The sequence below is a fragment of the Corylus avellana genome, chromosome 5 (genome assembly GCF_965113065.1).
Source record: "Corylus avellana chromosome 5, dhCorAvel1.hap1.2, whole genome shotgun sequence".
NCBI lineage: Eukaryota > Viridiplantae > Streptophyta > Magnoliopsida > Fagales > Betulaceae > Corylus > Corylus avellana.
Window position 1 is genome coordinate 22419519 of NC_142494.1, and position 22597 is coordinate 22442115.

Below are 22597 nucleotides of genomic sequence, written 5' to 3' on the forward strand. Positions count from 1 at the left end.
TTAGGTCATTTGTAATAATTTCGCATTAAAAATTCCACCAAACACCCACATTTAAACAATCAACATTACAGTGTTTAAAGCACACCACCAATCATGACTCATAGTTGAATGATTGCATTGAACTTATTCATTCTAATCTTTTGTTAACAAAATTCTTGACTTGTTCCTAACAATTTTCATTTGATAACATTTCAATACAATGGCATGGAGTAAGTCAACATAGCATCCCCCATTCTTCTTTCATGTGGGGCTACATTACCGACAACATTTAATGCAAGGGGAATGCATTAAATGTTGTGGGGAGTACAGCCACATAGAATTGGAGAGAAATAGAGAATGAAAGAGACATGGGGAGAAGATTTACGCAATAGCATGACAGGCATCTTAATTGCGGATAATTAACTCATGGATTCATATCCACTTTTACGATAGTGTTTTTATGAGTGTAGACATGAGAATAATAGAAAAAGGACATGTCATTTTCAGTTTGATGTTAACATGTCAGCCATATGCGACCCAAAACACCTCCCCCATGAATTAAAAAAATAAAAAAACAAAAAAAAAAAAACAAACCACATCAAAGGCCTAAGAAAAGGGGTAACTCTCTAGAGAATAGAGAGAGAAGAGCACAAACACTGTTCTAAGGAGAGTTATTTTCTTCTATCGGAGCTGGAATTAAGGTCTGTTATTGTTTAAGCTTTGGTCTCTCACAACTCTTGGTTGAGCTAACATTATGGACTGTTATTGTTTAAGCTTTGGTCTTTCACAACTCTTGGAATTAAGGTCTGTTATTGTTTAAGCTTTGGTCTTTCACAACTCTTGGTTGAGGTAACATTGTGGATGCCGCACCAAGTAGACAAAGGCTGTATATTGTAAATATATATATATATCACATTTTTATCCAACAATTATCCTACAACTATCTTACACTGCTCATGTTATAATCTCAATCAACTCTTGAGACTGTAACATTAGCATTGTGAAATAATTATGACATAAAAATATAGTCTCTAGCATTACTCTAAGTAAATTATTTTTGAATTCGTAATTTGTTAAATGACTTAAATAATTAGCTGTAGGGTATGAATGAGGATCAAGACACAGCCTCTAGCAAGGAAAACCGCAAAACATATTTACAGAAGATTTGGGACATCTCAGAAAATGCATGTCCTATCCTATACAGCATTTTGATCATTATCTGTGACTTCATTATCCACCCCACCCGACCAACATAGAAGTTTAAAAATAAAATAAAATAAACCACCCCAAAAAGGCCTAGGCCATTATACCACCCCCAAAAAAACGCCAAAGCCATGACATCAGTCCATTGTCGCTTACGGGTTGTTCATCGTATGGTTTTCCATCCGATTCAAGGTTGTGACTGGGATGGCCGACGGAAACCTGGTATCTGCAACACAATTTAGTCATATGAATTAAGATGTAAGATACTTTATGTACATGCAATTATGGAAAAATTACATAATTGAATTGCAGAATTTTATCTTTCAAACTTGAACAATGAAAAAGAAATCTTCCAAACCTGAGCACTGCTCAAAAGTTTTTTGTACAGTTAGTGCAATAAAACTATGTACTGGAAAAATACAGTGCAGAAGATGGGAGGATGATAAAATCTTCATAAATTAGCTACACATTCACATTGCATTTGTTTCTAACTAAAAGCAAAGAGTAATGTTACCTTTTCACACTCATTTAATACATTTATTTCACACCAGTTGACAGAGCATGTTCAAGTCCCATGTCTACCACTTAAAAAGAAAACAAAATGAAAGCCACTTAAAAACACGCTAATGGTAACTTGATCGGTTGGGAACCATGTCTCACAAAGCGGTGATTACTAGTTTGATTCTCCCCTTGAGATAAAAAAGCAAACTTAAAAAAAAAAAAAGAAAAAAAGAAAGAAAGTTGCAAATGGTGCAAGCCACTAAAAGGCCCTAGTTTAAGAGGCATTTGTAACACCTCCATGTTACTCTAGAACTTGGAAGTAGTTTGAACCCTTGCTTGACAAAAAATGAAGGGGTGAATCTTGGAATAGATGGTAATCAGGAATGTCAATACAAACAACAAGTAATGGAGCCAAAGGAAGCCCCTCAAGGTACAAAGCATGTGTCTCACGAGAACCTCAAACTTTGGAGATAGAATCCCTAAAGTGATGTGCCATGCCCCATGGTACACAAAGCCTGCTTCTATGTGAAGCCCTGAAGGTTAACAACATCTCTAAGATGGAAAACCTACTCAGGCCTTGAAGAACTTGAACAAAAATCAAAGTTTGTGGAATACCATACTCCCTTTCTTGGACACCATACAAGAATATTTGGTAATAGTAGATGGATACCAACCTCAATTCCATGAGGGCCTATGCGATTACGAGTGATAAAATTCTGTACCAGAGTAGAAAACTCTTCAGGTGCATCTTCCTGCAACAATTTGTGGTATAAAAGTTGGGACTTTTCAGACCAATGAATAATGGAGAAACAAAATAAATGCACTGTGAAAAAATAACAGATATGGACCTGTATAGCATGCCCAGTGTGTCTGACAACCACCATTTGAAACTTTCCTTGCATTTGACCAATTGTGAGAGCTCTGTCACAAAACAGTGTAAAGAAAGTTTTCAGAAAATCAACCTGACCAATTTCAAGTTTACAGAGATCAGCCTCCCAGGTGTTAGTAAAACGGAAGAAGAAATGGGCTCAAATTAAAATCTAAGGAAATTACCAACACATTTTCCAAGTATCAAATCATGATAAATTAAAGCGGTGCATAAAACAAAGTGTAAACAAGTAAGCTTTATGACAATATGCACTTCAGGAGCTATGATTCCAGAACCCCATCCACGCTGTAGTGATTCTTGCTGAAAATATAGTTTCAGTGGGTAACTTATCAATGAAAGCACCCTATCACTCTTGATTGGGTCATCATTCAAATATGTTTTTTGAATATATAGAATTGTTAATAAAATAATCATATAAGTTCTTCATATATATATATAGCCACTGTTTTCATATCTTTTCTTCTAGTGTTGCACCTGTATTGTATCTATGTCTGTAATATAGAGCTTATGAAAAAGAAAAACGAGAAAAATAAACCCCACTTACTGATGCAAATAATGATATACCCCATGCACCCATGAAGCCCACAAAATACATGAAAAAGTTTGGAATGGATTGCCCAAATTCAAACTAGATTTCCCAAATTTAGTTTCGGTGAAACTTTATCTTATTTTCTATCTTTGCATAATGAGCTTTGAATCTAGACCTACATCAAGCTCACCTTTTATCACTCCAGCAAAAGCTCAAGCGGCACAGTGAAACTTCATTTGAGAATCAGGATTTGGTTAAATCGCCAGTTTTATGGTTAAATTTGACAGCCTTTTTTTGCCTCCTCAATTTCCCTTGGTTTTATATTCTTTTCCCTTTTCCCATAACTTTTTAAAAGGAAACTTCTACCCCTTTTTTTTTTTTTTTGGCTAGATTCCTGGCCATACGACCAGATATTTCAACCCAAGTTAACACATTCAACTTGGCATCTTGTTCAAGTATGATTTCGTTCACTTTAAACATACTATAGAATTTAGTAACATCATGCATGATATAGTTTCAAATTATTATTCTAGCACTACCACCCTTTTGTCCACCATATTTTGATTATTTTCCTTTCCCTACATATGTAGAAAAGGTTGATTTACCATGTGCATTCTTATCATCTCTAGATCATATTCTCAACTATTACTGGAAGCATAAAAGTCTCTGAATGTTGTGCAAATTGCAGAATATTAGCACATAAGATATTCAGCTTCATGCTAGTCATTGTAACCAACTTTTTCTTTGATTATACAGTAGTGTCATGACATATATATATATAATGATAATGATGATCTTGCTAAACTTGTATAGATTAATTAAAGCAAATAGTAATACCTGTCCAGTCTGTCTGTTCCTGCTAACAGCAAGAGCTTCGGAACAGGACATGACAGAAATTTATCTGAAAGGCCTTCATACCTGTAAATAACTAATTTCAGTAGTTGAATTAGAGCAAAAATGCCTTATGTAATGAAAGCTAGCGCTGCTATATGCTATGGTACTTCACTAGTTTTTTATCAAGAAGCTAATATTGTTACACGCCTTGATGTAGCACTCAAACAGTTCAACCAGAATATCCAACCACGCCTAATGAGACATGTTATCCCATATATGAACTGAAGAGTTGGATTTCAAATCTAATTTCCACAAGCAACAGATTTGCCTTGTCACAGGGACATATAGATATGCATACTAATGACAAATATTTATTCATACCAGCCTCTCCAATATTGTTCCGTCTCTTCTAGACGTGCTCGGTAAGTATAACTGCAGCACAAAATTAGAACTGTGCCTGTCAGATGCAGGACTATCCACGCTGAATAAATTCAATACACGACAACTGATCATGCAAATGAATAAAATTCTGGAATCCAGAACCTCTGAAAATATTCAAAAAGAAAATGTACAGTTGTAGCATAATAGAAGCATTTACCATTTCTTGGAATCATCATATTTTAATGTGGTAGGGATGGATACACGAGCTGAATCCACGTTTCTCAAAGAGCCTCCTTTCACACTCCATTCAATCTACACAAACAAACTTTCAAACTCATGATGACAGCCTAACTTCACCAGTGAAAATAGGTTTACACAGTGGCGCGCACACATATCATTTCAACTTAGAGCTGCCTATGTTAAGACATTGTGTGAGAAATTATATTGGCCCATGAAATGACAGATCACTGTATCCTCAAAATTTGTTTTTAGTCCACTGCTAAAACGAAATTAAATCCTCTTGTTAATCTTGTGAGTGATAAACCCATTAAAAACAAATGTGTTGCATGAAGAAATTCTAAAGCTACAATATTATACTAGATGAAAGGTACCGCTTTTGCAATGCCTGAAAAATACTTCATCCTGCTTGATAGGACTTTCTGCATATGCATTAATGAAGCCATAGCTGTTCCCTGAAATTTTTAATGATTGTCAACATAGCTTCAATATGCCACTGACAAGCGAACAAACACAAGCAACTCCAACAAGGTCATACTAAGCAACCTCTACAACATCCACAACAACCAGCCCGGCCAAGCTAGGCAATGATTTCTTTGCAGCAACGTGCACGGCGACAGAGCCTCCCATGCTGTATGATGATTACAAAGTCCAATCAATAATGGTTAAGGCAGTAAAAGTAGAATTAAACCCCCCCAAAAAAAAACAATTTAGTTAGGTTTCAGTTTTGTTGATGAAGGCGAAGAGAAATAAGTACGAATAATCATGATTAAACTCCACTCTTCATAGAGAATTTTTAGGGAAATGTAAAGTGAATATTCAGAAAATAGACATAATAGCATATAAAAGCTAAGCAAATTATGCAATAAGAGATTATAACCCATTAATTGCTTTGTCCCTAGAGATCTCCAGTGTCCAAGGTAAAATCTAAAATTAATACAAAACCTCCCTTATGCTTTATTCAATTGCTTTCTCCCTGGAGGTCTCCTGTCTCCAAGGTAAACTCTAAAATTATTACAAACCCTCTTATGATTTATTCAATGAACATTGTTGGAAAACCTTATCTCCACACCAAAAATATCTGTCCTGTAATAGTATGTTTTTACCACTTTACATAGTTTAATGACTTTGCTTCCTCCAACTTTCACCCTTTGATTACAAATTATCTAATACCCCCATACTCCACCCCAAACAATTAAAAAAAATAGAATTTCCTTTTTGTTTTTGAATGTTTTATAAAACTAAATATCCCCTTTCCCTCGACCAACTCTCTAGAAAAAAAGAAAACATCTTGAGATATCTCGAAATGAATCCACTTTCTTCTTAAAAACATGAAATTCCATCACCAACCAAACATTGAATTACGAAATTCCTATCTCTCTATCTCTTCTAGTATGTGTCTGCATGATTAATTGCTTACAAAAGAACTACAATTTTTTAACATTATAAAATTTAGACAATACAACAAGATCATAGTGAAGAGGAAACAATTAGACCAAAACAAATGAATTTATGACTTGACACTTGAAAGCCTTAAAAATAGATTTCTACTAAGCATGAGAATTATTACAATACAACAAGAACATAAGGGGAGGAGCACCACCTGTGGCCAACAAGTACAATTGCAGGAGGGGAATCTCCATACATTGATTTCAAAACAGCCAAAACATCATTGCACATAGTCTGCACATAAAAGATTACCAGTTTATGAATAGCCAAGGAAACTGCACTGACAAAAATTATACTGAAAGAAAAAAGACCCTAAAATACAAGATTTGTGGAATAAATTTTCGTTTGTCTATATTTGTACCTCAATAGATAGGTCAAGGTCATTTTCTGATGCTGACTTTCCATGTCCTCTCAAGTCCATTGCCACTACCCGAGCTTTCTCCTTGATCTTACTTGCTGCCAACGCAAATGAAAGCCTGCCCAAAATGTACCACACAATATCATTACGTCATATAACCAGAGTTTGGCTAGCAACATATATACATACACCCATTTTCATATCATACATTACAAATCATAAACTATACAAACATGTGTATATGTATATGTGTATCTTACGCAAAATAGGGATTTCTGTGATGTCATTACACCACCGAACATTCAATTGCATGGTGTGAAAGCCCTCTGAGGTATTTGATCGAACAGTTGGCACACACACACTTAGGTGATCAACTTGTGTACAAAGACACAATCGGTTAGGCACCACACGCACACACACACACACACTAACCCCATTAATTAAAAACAATCAAAAGCATGCTTTGACATCACTTGTTGGAAAATAAACACATTTTCAGCAGCACCTCAGCTCAAAAGCTTGAGCACGGATTTGAGCTCAATTATGTTATGTCAACTACTGAGCGTAGTTATGTGATATTATGTGATCAACTACTCATTCACGAGACTAAGTCCGCCTATACTCTAACATTAGCAAAGCTTAGAGTGAACGCATCAAAATCGCAGAAATGGTTCCGTTTGGAGGTGCATTTGAAAGGAAAAAAAAAAAAAGTGGAAGCGCCGATTTGTTAACAGCAATACAAATGAATAATAACAATAAGAAGAAAAAAAGCATCGCCGTTAAAGAAAAATAATGAAACAAACATACCCAGAATAACCACCTCCATGAAGACAAAAAACAACTGGCCCTTCTGTTCCTCCCAAATATACATGAAACACCTGAATCACAAAGCGTGTTAGAAAGAATTATAACCAAAAACAAAAAAAAACAAAAACGGCTTGTATCCGGAATAAAATTGCCCACTACTAACATCCTCTGTATCCGGAATACGAATATCATCCTCTCGATCAAAATAGCCCGACCATTCCAACGGTGAGTATTTCTGCAACGAACTCCTATAATAACAACAACAACCCATAATAAACAATAATCATAATTTAAGAAGAAAAAAAAAGCAAAATTGTGAAAGAGTGAAATCTAATTGGTTAGAGGGCTATGAGCGAGTTTGGGAAACTCACTGAGTCGCAGGGCGATCGGGTTTGGAGGCGAATGCAGAGGATGGTTGCTGGTTTTGTTGCTCTGAGGTCTCATCTTCGGGAAGAGTAGTGAGACTTGAGGAATCCATTTTGGCTCTGATCACTTTCTCTAAAGAACAAAATTTTATGAATATGAATTATATTTGTTGGTTAATAAATAAATAAATAAATAAAAAGGCATAAATGTCTTGTGTGGGCTTGGGCCAACATGTGGACTCAGATAGACTTGATCGGAACTTGAAGCCCAAAATCCTTGCTGGATTGGGCTAAGAGTAGAGATTATATTTTTATTTTATAAATAATCATTTTAGTTTCAATTAATCATTATTAATTATTTGATATATATTTTTATCAAATATATATCAAATATATTTGATAAAATATATTTTTATCAAATATATATCAAATATAATGATATAAAAATATATCATTATATATTTAATTATATATTTTTATTTTATAATTAATCATTTTAGTTTCAATAAATTTTTATTTTAGTTTCAATTAATCATTTGATATATATTTTTTATAACAATGATTAATTCATAATTGGAACTGTTACATTAATATTATAAGATATTTATAAAATAAAAATGTGATATATAACATTTACGGTGGTATCAAACTTAAGCTTGCTACGCAAGGAGTAGCTAAAAGTCTAGTTCATTAGCATCTAATTTCCTCCAATTGGTGGCCTTAATAATATATTTCTCTCCTATTGAGATAGAGTTGATGAGTGTTTTTTTTATGATATCTAACATTAGAAAGCATTTTGTGTTTTGAAAAGTATTTTGTATTAATTGTTTGTGAATCTTTTGGAGAAAAATATACTTTTGGTTTCGCGATAAGAAAAATGTTTTGAAATCGGTTTCCAAATGCGATCAAACAGACTGCTTTAAGATTGGCAATGTTTTGCAAAATGCTTCATTTTTCCAAAAAAAAATAACATTAAAATATACTCACCTTTTTTTTTTTCTTTCACTTTTATATTATATAATTTACTTTTATTACTATTCAAATAAAAAAATACAACAATTTTTAATTTTTTTTTTACCTTTCAATATAAAAATTTCAAAACTTTATAACACATTAATTCACGTAAGCTATTAACAAGAGGATAAAAAATAAAAAATTGCCAAACACAACATTATCTTCCGACTTTTGGAAACATGACAAATCTCAAAGCCAGCAAAACCAGCCCAATTCCCGGCCCAATAACTCCACTTATAGCCCGTCTTGCGGTTTCCTTAGCATCTTCGCTTAGTCTTGATCGCTTTATTCTCGAAGGAGATTCTTAAGTGATTATCCTAACTCTCTGTCAGCCAGATTATTCTCAAAACTAGAGGATCTCCTCTGTAATTTATGACATTATACACTATATTCCCTTTGCTTCCTCTTGGGAAGCTATAAAAGTTAACCGAAGTGCAAACTTTTGTGCCCACTATTTGGCACGTTGGGCCGCAACCAGATCTCACTCTGGTAATATTCCCTTTTCCTCTTCCCCTTTCAATTCTTCTAGGATTGTTAGCGGGAAGGACCATCCTTTTTATGTTTGTTTGTTGTAGTTTTTCTGGTTTGTAATGTACTTATAAAAAATAATAATAATAATAAAAAATAAATAAATTAAAAAATTAAATTTTTTTTTAAAAAAAACTCCACTTATATAAATAGCCTGTACAGTCCCAAGGCGCCAGGGTCCAGCCCTTTAAATAAGGGTGTCAACCTGGTCCGGTTTCCATATTTTTGGCCAAAACTGGAACTGAAACCGGGGTACCCCAGTTCTCGGTTTTGGAAAACCGGAACCGGAATCGGGACCCCGGTTAACCGGGGTCCCGGTTACCGGCTGGTTCCGGTTTTACCCGGTCCGGTAATCGGTTTTTGAAGAAAATTAGTTTTTAAGCTTATTTTAGGTATTGGGCCTAAAATAAGCCCTTTTTTTTTTCTTTTTTTTTTTTTTTTTTTCATAAGTTAGCTCATTTATATATATTAGTCTTTTGACTCTTTTTGTCTAAATTAAAGAGGCTTTATTGTAATTGTTCCAAATAATTAAAAAATAAACCTAAAAAAGCCTAAAAATCCTAAAAAATTAATGTTTTTGCCTATATAGGCTTTAGAAATAAAAATTCAATTTTTTAAAATACCCTAAAAATTATTTTAAATTAGGTACATAAAGAAAATATTAAAATAATATAAAGTAAAAATGGAGAAGTGAAAGGAAGAAGAGGATTAGAGGAGAAAATGGAGAAGAGGAGGGGCTTGCGGCATGATGTGAGAAAAGAAGTTGAAGGGGACTTAGGGGAGAAGTGAGAAGTGGAGACGGGAGACTTAAACCTAAGCGTAAAAAAATTAAAAAATATTAATATATATAATATAATAATATATAAATATTATTTAATAAAATATAAACCCGATTCCGGTATTCCCGGTAAAAACCGAGTACCAAAAACTGGGTATCTGAACCCAAGTACCCGGTTTTTAGATTTTTCAAACCGGAACCGGAACCGAGTTCCCAGTTTCCTGATTTTTCGGTTCCGGTTCCGGTTTTCTGTTAATTTTTGACACCCTTACATTTAAACACCGTTTCCCGCACATTTCCCACGCGTTCCTGACAACGGAACAGACACTCTCCGACTCCCACCTTTCCGTCACTTCCCCCAGAAAATGCGCCAGAAGCGTTGGGTCCCTCAGGTCCTCTGGCGCTTATTCCGGCACCGAGCGCGCACGCTGGCGAGTGCGATCGCGGCGCTGCTTCCTCCTCCGCCCACCACGGCGGAGTGCCGGTACTGCAAGGGCTCGCGATGCCTCCTCTGCAGAGCCGGCGCCGTCGAAGTGATGTCGTTCCTGGTCAGGCCTGACGACCCCTCCGAATACTGCAGGCTCTTGAATCGCTGCTTCGTTGTTGTGTCCGACGATGCGCCTCCTCTCTTGGATTTCGATCCTCGCTCTCGCTGGTCCCAAGCGCAGGTCCGTACACCTCCTTATATGTATATACACATACAAATGTATGTATGTATGTATGTATGTATGTGTATAATGTTGCACACACGCGTATAACTTTAATACATACATGTGTACGTGTTCGTGTATATACGAATAAATATATACACGCACAGCACAAGCACGCATATATGCACAAACAATGATATGATTTCAATGCACTACGTCCACTCCCAAGTGGTTCTAGGTTATTGCTTACCGGGCCAAGACATTTGTACATACGTAGAAATCCTTTACCCAACTGAGCTTAAAATATTTTTGTAGGTTTTTTTTTTTTTTTTTTTTTTTTGTGTTTTTTATGAATTACATGGATTAATGATGGTGATACTAATTGTTGTGTAGGTACTTTTTTTTTTCCCCCTCATATCAGTTGTCTCATTAAATTCAATTAAATCTCGATAGGGAATCCTTTTGCACATCTAATTTGTAAATTACTACTTGTTATGTTTTCAGATTGTTCCAAGGACTATTGAAATGATAATGTACGAGCAGCCCATGTCTTCCAATGTAATATGCAACAGTTATGATAAGGCAAGCATTTTTTACTTCATGCACTCTATTGCTATCACTATTGTCCATCATCATCCATATTATATAGGAAATGGAGTTCGCTGTGTGTAGTATTATGGCCCTTCCACATGCATAAGCAAAATGACCCTCCACGTCACTCAGTACAACTTGTGTATCATATACGTTAGGAATATGTGGCTCCTGGTTTTGCATTTTTTTTATTTGTACTACTAAAGCTTCTGGTTCAGGGGTAGGGTTGGTTCTGTTTAGTTTTGGGAATGGACCCCTCGGAGAATGCATTTCTATGGGGCTTAACCGGGGAAGGGAAAAGGACAATCTCCATCTCCATATTGTAATAGACTTTTTGGTATCCTATAACTTGTGTCACTGTACTTGCAATCCTTTTTAGATAGAAATTTCCAATTGAATTCCAAATACTTTATCATCAGCATTCAAAGTAAATTTTGTGCAAAGCCTTGTCAAAAAGTATGCATATCTTTTGATGATTAATATGAGGCCTTCTGCATGTATCCATGTTTCATGTGCCGCTTTCATTTTCCCATCTGTTTAGTATGGGGAGATAAGGATGTAGAATTGCGTGGAAGCCATATACTCATCCAAGGATTAAAAGTAAAGACTATTTGGGAGCCACAAAATATTTAAAGCTTTTTAGTGCGTTTGATCTGATGTTCTCAAACATAAGAGTTGTTAAAGCCACACACTTATCTATGAAAAAGTGCAACCATTGTTTATTTAAATTGCTAAAATGCTTGTGTATCTAAATGTTATTCGATCACGTCATCTATAACATAATTAATCACAGTTTCAGTTATTGAAAGATATTCAATTATATGTAACAGAGTAATCACTCAAGCCCCATTATTGAAGTTCTATCTTCTCCAGCTTGGTCTCTTCTCTTAGAAAGGGTATGTTTTGCTAAGCTCTTGTCTGTCAGTTTCTTGAACTACACCGATATGTTTTTGTTTTCTGATATAGTAGTGACTGGAATTAGGTGAACATTGCTTGTATGCAGGTTGGGGATGATGTCATGGTTTATCTTCTAAAGTATACATCCATCTTTTTACCTCTTCCTCATAAGGAGCACCATCAAGTGGCAGGTCCTCCTATAAGTAATTTATGCCTCAAGTCGTTGAAGCAAACATCTGAGTCTCAGTATCAACATACTTCACTCGTTCAATTTGGTAATTAAGAGTTTTTGAGTGTAGAAGCTCTGTAAACCTGTTTCACTTGCATCACATTCCCTTTATGATACCTGGGAAAATAATGTTACATAAATATGCGGTTAATTTGTGTATGTGTATATATATATCTTTGTATATTTATTTATTTATATTGGCAAAAGTGCCATTTAGTTTTGCAAAATGCTTTTTGAAAAATGAATTTTAATGAAATGGCCTGCAAGAGGCCCGATTTTTGAATTAAAATCCTTCTAAATTCCAAATATTATTTTAAAGCAACCATTTAGAAATTACATCTATTATACGATCATGTCAAGAAACACAATATTGATTATACTAAATTGAAATAAATAATAAATAGAATTGATAAGTTAACTACATCTACTTTATGTGCCTTTGACGTAATGTCCGTAGTCTTCGACACTTTGATGTTCTGCTCTGTAGTATCTTTTTGACATTAAGTAAGGTTCTGCCCTGACTTGTTGCTGTCTTTTTGTTGATGCTCATTTCTAATAGATCTTTCCCATTTCTTGCTGTACTTAATTATTTTTGCTTTGTAGCTATTAGTTTTCATTATAACGTTTAGTCATGTATAACATAATTGATACAAGCCCATGCAAATGGTGATTCAGCCACCACTTTTTCTCAGGATCCAAAAAGAAGAGGCCGTTCATTGGCAATGTCAACTCAATGTTAGATATACAGAAGTTCAGCAGTTCATTTAGCATTGATGATCCCTCAAGTTCCATACGCTGTGTGGGTTCCAATGATGGGACTAGTCTAAGAACATCTAGTCAGCTTCATCGAGACAAGCACTCTCAAATGAGTTTATCTGAAGCAGGTACACCAGTAATTGGAACTGGTATCAATAACACTGATGGAGATCCAAATGAGGAACTTCATGAAAGCACAAATCAGATTTCAGCACAGTTTAGAAAGCGTTCAAGGCCGTTTAGTTGGCAGCGTCGAAGAAAGCGAAGGCATTTAGATTTTGAAAATACTAGGGTTAAGACCTCTTTTGCAACAATTCTTACTGATAAAGATAGCTTATCCAGGGGGCTCCAGAGTGGTGCGAATTCCAGCTCAAGTCCTTGTCTCGAAATGTGCAAGGAACAAGAAGAATATGCTGTGGGTTAACTTTAACAAAGAGGCTGAAGTTCGTTTTGGATGCTTCCTCCTTTTCTTATATTAAAATATATGTAAAATCCTGCAATAATCAAGCATTGCTAGGGTCCTGAAATATTTTACACTACCAACAAACTAAGATTTGGTTGACATATACTAATTCATAAAAAGGAAAAAAAAAAAAAAAGAGAGAAAATTTTGGTTGACATGTAGTCATAACAAGAAGATTGAATGACTTTATGCCTCCCACTGTTGAACATTTTGATTTCTTTCAATGCAATGATTGACATTTTCACTCTGCTATTGCGGTTTCTGCAGATGCCATGGCATTGCTCTTGTTTTTTGGTATTGCAAGCTCCCCAGTCCCAGGCTGTCGCCAAAGGGGTTTATATTAACAGGCAATCAATGTTTTATGACTTGGAATGTTCTTCATCAGTTTTTCCACGAAATCGTATCCTTCAATTCTTAAACATATATGTAACTAATTTATCATCTCCTCATTTTAGAGTTGCTTGCATTTTCTCAATCAGCAATAAATGATTGATATGCTATCCTTTGGTAGTCAGTCCCCTGTGTATTTATTTTATTCTAAATACGTTATTCATCTTGTGTTTTGCAACTATGCATCTTTTTTGCCTTATATTATTCGTCAGAGAGACATAGTTTGATATTAAATGATGTTGAGCTTCTGTTTCCTTAATAATCCCCAGATATACTAAGTTCTTTAAAGCCCAATCTTTCTAGTGCAAAGTTTCTTGTTGATGATATCTTTGGCTTATCTGAAGTAAATGCAAGTGGTCAGTCAACGCCATGCTTCCAGAGGAGTGGCTTTTATCCCATCGGATCTGCATGCCAGTAAGTTGCACAATCAAGTTATTTGCATTTCAGAGTACTTTTTAATTGTAAGATACTTAAATGTGATTTGGTGATTTGTCATGGTACAAATATTGCCTTTATTTTTATTTTTATTGTCATGCATATTGTTTTCAGTTTGGTCTCTGCAATCCAAATTTCTTATCTCTGTACATAGCTCTAGCTCCTTTGCTAAATAGAATAATAGGCGAGTTATGTATCAGATGGTTTTTCCAATTACATACTAATAGCAGTGGTTCTCTCTATAAGTGTCAAGATTGCAACATAAAAAGCTCTGGAAAGCATTAAGTTTTAAAACGGACCATAACGGGGCAGTGGAATCTCTTTGTACTAGAATCTTTTTTTTTTTTTTTTGGACGAATCTCTTTGAACTAGAATCTTACAGCCATTTTCAACTTGTTTCCCCTTTGGACAGTCCGCTGGATAGAAATTATGATTGTTATTACCGTGAGATTCTTTGGAAGGGACTTCTACTGTGTTTTAGAGCACAGATGCACAATAAACTTTTATAGAAGTACAAAATTGAGAGGACAAATCTGGCAGTGTTTCAATCACAGTAGGGCTACTAATATTGCACTCGGCCAATATACTAGTTTTTTGTCCTTTTTAAAAAAAAATTAAAATTTTTGGTTTGTTGTGCTTCTACTTAACTGCTGTGTTTTTGGTTCTGCAGGTACCTCTCACTTGTTAAGTTGCTTAAAAGTCTCATACTCAGGACACAGTGTTGCCAACATTTGAGATTATTGGATAAGCATTGTGTTGTTCCAGCATTTGACAGATATGCTACTGGAAAATCTAGCACTATTTTTGAGGTCAGTATTGGGGCATTTGTGAGGTTTGTATGAAGTTGTGGGAGATTTAGCATTCACGTGATGAGGTTACACCTTGCACAGATTTCCATTCATTTTTAACACCTTGGGTGTAGTATGTGGACACCTAAATAATGTGCAAATTGAAATCTGCTAGCATGTACACAGTTTTTCTTTTTCTTCTTGCTGTGGGGAAGGGTGTTTAAATGGGAGAGCTCATTATGGAATTGCACAGTGTAATCCACATTCCATATGCTACCTTACTAATTTAATAGTGTCTTGCTTCCTCTAAGAAAAATATAATACTTCTGAAGTTTTCATTTCAGGGGAATCAATCAAGGAAAAATGCTTTTGAGAAATCACATGCTTTCAATATTGCAAATTGCGAGGAAACTTCAGAAACCATTCAGCCTCAGTTTGAGGGAAATAAGTCTTATTGCTTGAGAAGTCAGGTAGTGTCGTTTATATGGGCTGTTATTAGGTCTATAGTTCCTACAGAGTTGTTAGGAATTTCTTGTAACTGGAGAATGTTAAGGAGAAATATTGACAAGTTTATTCGGCTACGAAGATTTGAGAAATTCTCATTAAAGCAATGCATGCATCGATTGAAAACATCGAACTTCCCATTTCTGTCAACTCAACATTCGTCGTGCTTCTTGAGTAATCAAGGGCTAAAATATACCACGAGGCAGAGTGTAGACATGCATACGGAATTTACAAGATTGAATGATGCGAGACATGTTTTGAAACATAAACATTTGCAAAGCTGGATTTTTTGGCTTTTTTCATGTCTAGTGGTGCCACTGGTGCAAGCAAACTTCTATGTCACTGAAACTGAGTTTGGGAAACAAGATGTATATTATTATAGAAAGCCAGTTTGGGAGAAGTTGACAAATAGGGCCATCACTTGCTTGAAAGATAGGAGCTACCATGACTTGGATGCTGCAGCTGTTAGAAATATTATAAGCAAAAGACCATTTGGTTTCTCAAAGCTCAGACTTCGTCCAAAAGAAAATGGAATGAGGATGCTTGCAAATCTAAAGGCATCGTCAAGATTGCCTGCACAAGAGTCCAGCTTGGAAGATCAATCTCGTGGAATGCATAGAAATGGAAAATGTCGTCCTAAGAAAGTTAAATTTAATCATTTCAAGTCTGTAAATCTTGTTCTTCGTGATACGCATGCTGTTTTAAAAGGTCTACAGTTGGAAGAACCAGAGAAGTTAGGATCATCAGTATTTGACTACAATGGTGTCTATAGAAAGTTATGTCCATTTCTACTTGGTCTTAAGGATAGACTGAAAACCAGGCCTGGTGTATTTGTTGTTGTTTGTGATGTACTGAAAGCATTTGATTCTGTTGATCAGGATAAACTCCTTTGGGTAATGAAAGAAGTCATACTGAAGGATGAGTATCTTCTTAAACAGTCTGACCAAGTAGTCTGCACAAAGAAATCTTTGTGGGTTCATAAGAACCTTGTATTGATGGATCAAAATATCAGCACTACTAGAGTCACATCCTCTACTCCCTTCTGTTCACGGCATATTGTCCTTGTCAATCAGGTACTTTTTTCAAGTCACCTTCAAAGAAATTTTCTGGTTGTATTTAATTCTATAGATCTTTTCTATTTCCACTGAATAGACCAATAATTACTGCATTTTTTATCAGTTAAGTCACTTAGTGGCCAGCTTGTACTACATGTAGTAACTTTTTATTATTATTATTATTATTATTATTATTATTTTTTTAATTTTTATGAATAATAATTTTATTGAAAGAAAAGGGCAAAGCCCTCGTAAATGAAAAGTATACAAGTGAAATCACCCTAAAGGCATCTACAATCTAAAAAACTAACAAGATTTAAAAGATTCGCTGAGGAGAAATTAAGGACATAGACTACTGCCCAATCCAAAACAGATCTAAAAAAAGAACTGTAGTAACTACTTCCTACATATGCAATGCTTATTTCTGTCTTATGTTACCTGCAATACGAAATTGTCTTTGAGCACCTTTAGCTTTGCTTTGAGTTCAACCTTTAGGCTTTATATCCTTTTTGTCACTGGTTTTGCAAACTAGAGTTCTGATGTTCAGAGCTATATGTTAACAAAGAATCATATCTGAATGCGCCTTTTTCATTCACTCATTTTAAATGTAATCGTTGGTATATTTGAATAGATAAATGCAGCTTAATTCAGAGCAATTGATATTACAATATCTTCAACCAAGAGATATTGCTTGATGTTCTAAGAAATTAAAAGTCAAACCATCCCACTGGAAAAGTGAAAGAAAAAAAAAAAAAAAAAAGAGGATATGCTCTGCTCTGAATTTTTGATACTTGTCAAAATATTATATCTTTTCTTCATACAGGAGTGGAGCAGATGCATGAAAAAAGAAGAGCTATTTTTTACACTTACGGAACATGTTAAGTACAATGTGCTGCAATTGGACAAAAAGTTTTACTTGCAAGGTGTAGGTATTCCTCAAGGAAGTATTTTGTCATCTCTGCTTTGCTCATTATACTATGGACATCTGGAAAGGAATGTGATCTTTCCATTTCTCGAGAAAATTTGTGAGCCTACTGCTGAAGATATATCTAGAAGACATATTTCCCATGATGCTTCTGCACATGAAAGCAGTGACGATAAGTTTAATTCTTCCCATAAATATATTCTTCTTAGATTTATTGATGACTTCCTTCTCATTTCAACTTCAAAGAAGCAAGCTGCTAGCTTCTTTTCCAGGTTGCGAAGAGGATTTCGTGATTACAACTGCTACATGAATGATGATAAATTTTGTCTCAATTTTGATATCGGACACACATCAGGGATTCCATCAAACAGGGTTTATGTGGGTGCGGATGGTATTTCATTTCTTCGATGGAGTGGATTGCTCATCAACTGCTCAAGTTTGGAAGTTCAGGCAGACTACACAAAGTTAATTTTCATATATAGTTTTGATTTACTTTATTATCATTCTTCTTGCCCAGTTTATCTCATGATATTTTATTTGGAATTTTAAATAGTGCTCCTGTGGTCTGTGCATTTTTGTTTATTGGTGGACTATACCTTCAGATGCTAAGATTTGGGACCAAATCATTCAAAATAACAATCATATTACCATGTTACGCATTAAGCTTTGCATCACTTGAAAATGTACATTATCTATAGTTCTACAAATTATTGATGTGTATCATGGGTGTTGTCATTAACATTTCATATGCTAACACTGGTAAAGTAGCTTACGTATTTGGTTTTACCTCTCTTTGTCCCAAACAATTTTACTTTAGTTTCTTCTAGAGGTTGCCTTAATTTTTTATTTTTATTGGTCCGAACTCTTATCGAGTTTCCAACCAGAATTTGTCAATACCACATTGTTAGCAACTTCTTCAATATGTTGTCTGAGTTAAAACCTTAAAATCTGCAAGCAGTAGTCAAGTGATGTCCCAGCCCTCTTTCGAGCTTAATTAGTTTTTTTTTTTAATTTTTAATTTTTAATTTTTTATTATTAAATAGGTTTTATTTAAGGTAGCACTGTGGTCTTGCTACTGGAGTGATCCTAGGTCTATTTGTTTGCCTCACAGTTTAGAGTTTTGGCCTTCGATTTTGTTGATATTTCATTGGCTTGTCATCGAAGCTCTGCATGTCACAGTTGGATCTGATTTTGTAAAGATTGAGTGTACTATTTTCAGTTTTATGAAAGTTCAGATTCTTCCCTGAGTAACTTTCTCTATATACTAAACAGGTATCTGAATAACCATTTAAGGTCGACTCTTACTGTCTGCTGGCAAGGTAAACCAGGCCGTCATCTGAAGCAAAAACTGTGCCTCTTTATGAGACCTAAATGCCATCCCATATTCTTCGATTCAAATATAAATTCCGCAGCTGTGGTCAGATTGAACATATATCAAGCTTTTTTGCTATGTGCAATGAAGTTTCACTGCTATATTTGTGACTTGTCGTACTTGTGCAAACTTCGCACGGGATTCTATCTATCCATTATTGGAAGATCTTTGAGGTATGTGTGTGATTCTTGTTCTTTTATCAAATAGTGTGTGCTGTTATCAGACTTGCTTATTAAGCTGCAGTTTTCCTGCGCTGATTTTAATTGATATTTTAGCATTGGTGAAGCCCCATGTGCAGTAGACACTAGACATGTAAACTTATTGAATGGTCTGTCTATGCTTTGATACACAATCTTTTGATTTAACAGCCATAAAATTTTATTATCAAAAATTAAAATCACTTCTTTTTACTCTTCCTTTTTCATTTTATTGTTTTTTTTTTTTTTTTTGATTGATTTGTTAGGTATATGTATGCGCTCATAAAGAAACGGAATCGTTCTGCATACCATGGATCTGATTTCCAGCCAATTCTTGACGTGGAGGAGGGAGAAGTTCAGTGGCTTGGATTATATGCATATATTCAAGTACTGAAGAGAAAAGAATCAAGGCATAAGAAGTTGCTATCTTCACTAAGGTTTAAGTTGGAACATAGAACACCTGGGAGTCTGCCATCTCAACTAAAGTATGCAGTTAATGCTTCCCATTCCTCTTTGATTTGGAAAATTAAGTACTGAACTCAGAGGTATGTTTCTAGTAGTACAACGATTGAGCTTTTTTCTTTTCATTTTTTGCATCACCTGTCCTATCCAAATGTGCATGAGGACTAGATTCAAGTTTATTTCTTTTTGCTCTGGCTTAGTAAAAATAGACAGATATGCTAGAGTCTTCCATGTTATGTTTAGATGTTTATTAGAAAGTCTGCCATGTTTGGATAGAATGATAATTAGTGTGAGTTACTTAAATACGTGCTATACTTCTTTCATGTTTTTCTTTTTTAGTAAATAATAAATTACTTGGCTTAGTACATCTTATATTTTAGTTAGGAAAAATTACTAAATTGGACCCTCGTTTTTGACGTTTTATCAAATAAATACGAGGTCTAATCTCAGGGATCAATTTAACAATTTTCCTTTTTAATTATTCGGTTAATTTTTTCCTGTTCGTTCAAATATTTAATGGATATGAATTTGCATATGCTTACAAAACAGCATCTGAACTTCTGACACATGCTTATGCGCCCTGTTTGGAGAACTAACACTAGTGTACATTCAATTTATAAGGTGTTGTCATTATTCAGTCCTATAAAGTTATAAACCCCACAACTTTTCCCTTTGCTTTGTTGTTTTCTTGTGCTTCATTAATTCACAAAGTAGCCATTAATGAATTTAATGTTGTAATTTGAAAATCTTCTATTTGGCCATTTACTCCAGCTGTGTTTTTAATAATTGTTGTACGATAATAATGCCCGTGTTTGTTATAGGGCAAGGGCGTCTGAGACCCGATGAATCCACACGCTTCTTATTGTGAAACCAAAAATTTGGGCTTCTTATCAATGATCCCTCCTGCTAAACAGTAGCCTTTCCTTTTCTTATTTGTACTTTTTCCTTCACTCTACTTTTTTCTGTTGATGATTTCATTCATGGTGTACAAATCAATGCAATTTGTGTAAAGAACTTCAGGGTCATGAGTATCGTGGATGGTCTTCTTCACTGGTAGCATGATAGTTGCCTGTAAATTCGTAGAATTTTAATTTAATTATGAGGAGCGTGCTGTTCCATATGAGTGGGTTTTAGGTACATACAATTAGCAAACATTTTAGCTCTTGATTGGTGGACAAGAGCTAAATCATTGTTTATGTATATTTAACTTGAACAATTCTATACCTCCTTGTAACCTTTTCCCGAATTTGATTAAAAAAAAAAAAAACTTGAACAATTCTATCAAAATTAATCGTTTAGGGCGAAGCCCCAAATGTTATATGTATCATGGCTGATAATTTTAGACACAATCCGCGAATCTAACACAAATCTAACACGAAATTAAATGGTTAGGGTTGAGGAGTCTAACCCGTTTAATTATATAAGTCGGGTAAGAGTTGACCTGTTTCGACATGACCCAAACTTGACATACAACATAATAGCAAGCAATTTTTAACATGACTTATGAATTTGACATGAATTCAATACAAAATTATAAGGTTAGGTTGAGAAGCTTGGTCCGTTTAATTAAATGAATTGAGTTAGGGTTAACTTATATAATTTTATATATATACTTCAACACAATTCAAATTTGACATGCGAACACGAATTTGCACCATTTGGTTATATCTTCAACATAAAATTAGCGGAGATTTGACATACCTTTCTTCTCCTTTTTATTTTTTCAACTCTAATAACATATAGTCAATAAACTCAACGTCATGATAGTATTATTATTATTTTTTAATTAATTCTTTTCCCCTGTCGTAATTAGTACACCTCCTATAAATAATACCTTACTCTATCCATATCCATGGTAGATGTGAATGTGATTTATGCTTCCTATAATGTCAAAGAATCTCTCATTCCTCCACTAGAAAACAACAAAATAGCAACGTGGCAGATGAACATATAGAAAACCATATCAATTGGTTCAAATCTCTGTCATGACTTGTCAAATAAATGACCAAATGAATGATAAAGATGTGTATTCACTAAGTACGTGTTCTGTGGTCCAAATTTAGCCCAATGGCTCCTGATTGATCCAAACTATTAAAATTTCGGGCCCACCCCCACAAAAAAACGTGAGATTTCTGGCTTTGTTATGACTTAGAAAATCAAAGTCTAGCTGCTCTATTCTTGTCGTCTATCTACTTTTAGGGCCAAAAAAGAGCTGTGTCTTGATGCTCTCGTATGGGGGAAATATCCATTGAACAGTGCTGAGCAATTTATGTGGTTGCCTAAGGAACCTATTTAATAATTATATAATCTTTTTTTTTTTTTAAATAAAAAAAAAAATTAGGGCTTCCATATGATAAAAAGTTAATAAATAATCTTTAATTAAGACTCTTTAAAAAAATAATTTTACTGTCAAAAAATCTCTAGACATGAAAATCATAAATTATTGAGTCTAGGGATGTCATAAAGAATGAACTTTCCATGAAAGTTAATGGACGTACCATTTTGCCTTGAACCACACAAAAATCGAAAGAACAAGCTTTTTGTCTGGTTTGTAGTCCTCTCTTGCAAGACTTCCGCTTCGATTATTTTGGCGTAAAATAATTTTTTTAAAATGTTTTCCTTATTTTTGGGCATTTGGTGCTAAGAAAAATAATAGTCAATAAAAATATTTTTGGGTCAATTAAAAACCTTCTTTAATTTATGTAAAATAATTTCTATTTTTTAAAACTGTAAACTATTTTTTAAGCTTGGTCTTGTTTGGCAACCATTCTCATCCATTTGTTATTGTTCATGCATACTTTCTCCAAAAAGAAATCAACATCAAAATATTTCAGCTTTTTTAATTTTTTATATTATATCATCCACATTTTATTACTATTTAAATAAAAAATCACTACAAAATATATATATATTTTTTTACTTTTTTCATACAAAAAATTTAAAGTTTTATACCATATCAATCATTTTTTTATTACAATGGGAAAGACAAAACCATTTGCCAAACAAGGCCGGTAACATTTTGACTCGTACC

The 22597-nt window shown here is 34.4% G+C and overlaps 2 protein-coding genes across 2 annotated transcripts; one reads left to right on the forward strand and one right to left on the reverse strand.

Annotated features, from left to right (window-relative positions):
- Window positions 1-1108: 1108 nt before the first annotated feature.
- LOC132183431 (esterase/lipase/thioesterase family protein) lies at window positions 1109-7672 on the reverse strand. Its single transcript, XM_059596867.2, has 13 exons — window positions 7539-7672; window positions 7331-7415; window positions 7168-7238; window positions 6364-6478; window positions 6157-6236; window positions 5100-5184; window positions 4928-5008; window positions 4534-4628; window positions 4317-4367; window positions 3939-4019; window positions 2532-2604; window positions 2358-2435; window positions 1109-1408 (listed from the first exon to the last, which is right to left on the reverse strand). Exons 1-13 carry the CDS (start codon window positions 7643-7645, stop codon window positions 1370-1372), a joined length of 1041 nt encoding a protein of 346 aa, XP_059452850.1. The 5' UTR covers window positions 7646-7672; the 3' UTR covers window positions 1109-1369.
- A 2507-nt stretch (window positions 7673-10179) lies between these two features.
- On the forward strand, window positions 10180-20616 carry TERT (telomerase reverse transcriptase). Its single transcript, XM_059596784.2, has 13 exons — window positions 10180-10520; window positions 11007-11084; window positions 11924-11989; window positions 12097-12265; window positions 12912-13390; window positions 13706-13838; window positions 14098-14242; window positions 14934-15072; window positions 15396-16628; window positions 17434-17999; window positions 18808-19080; window positions 19371-19649; window positions 20388-20616. The coding sequence occupies exons 1-12, from the start codon at window positions 10218-10220 to the stop codon at window positions 19639-19641; spliced, it is 3855 nt and encodes a 1284-aa protein (XP_059452767.2). The 5' UTR covers window positions 10180-10217; the 3' UTR covers window positions 19642-19649; window positions 20388-20616.
- Window positions 20617-22597: the final 1981 nt, after the last annotated feature.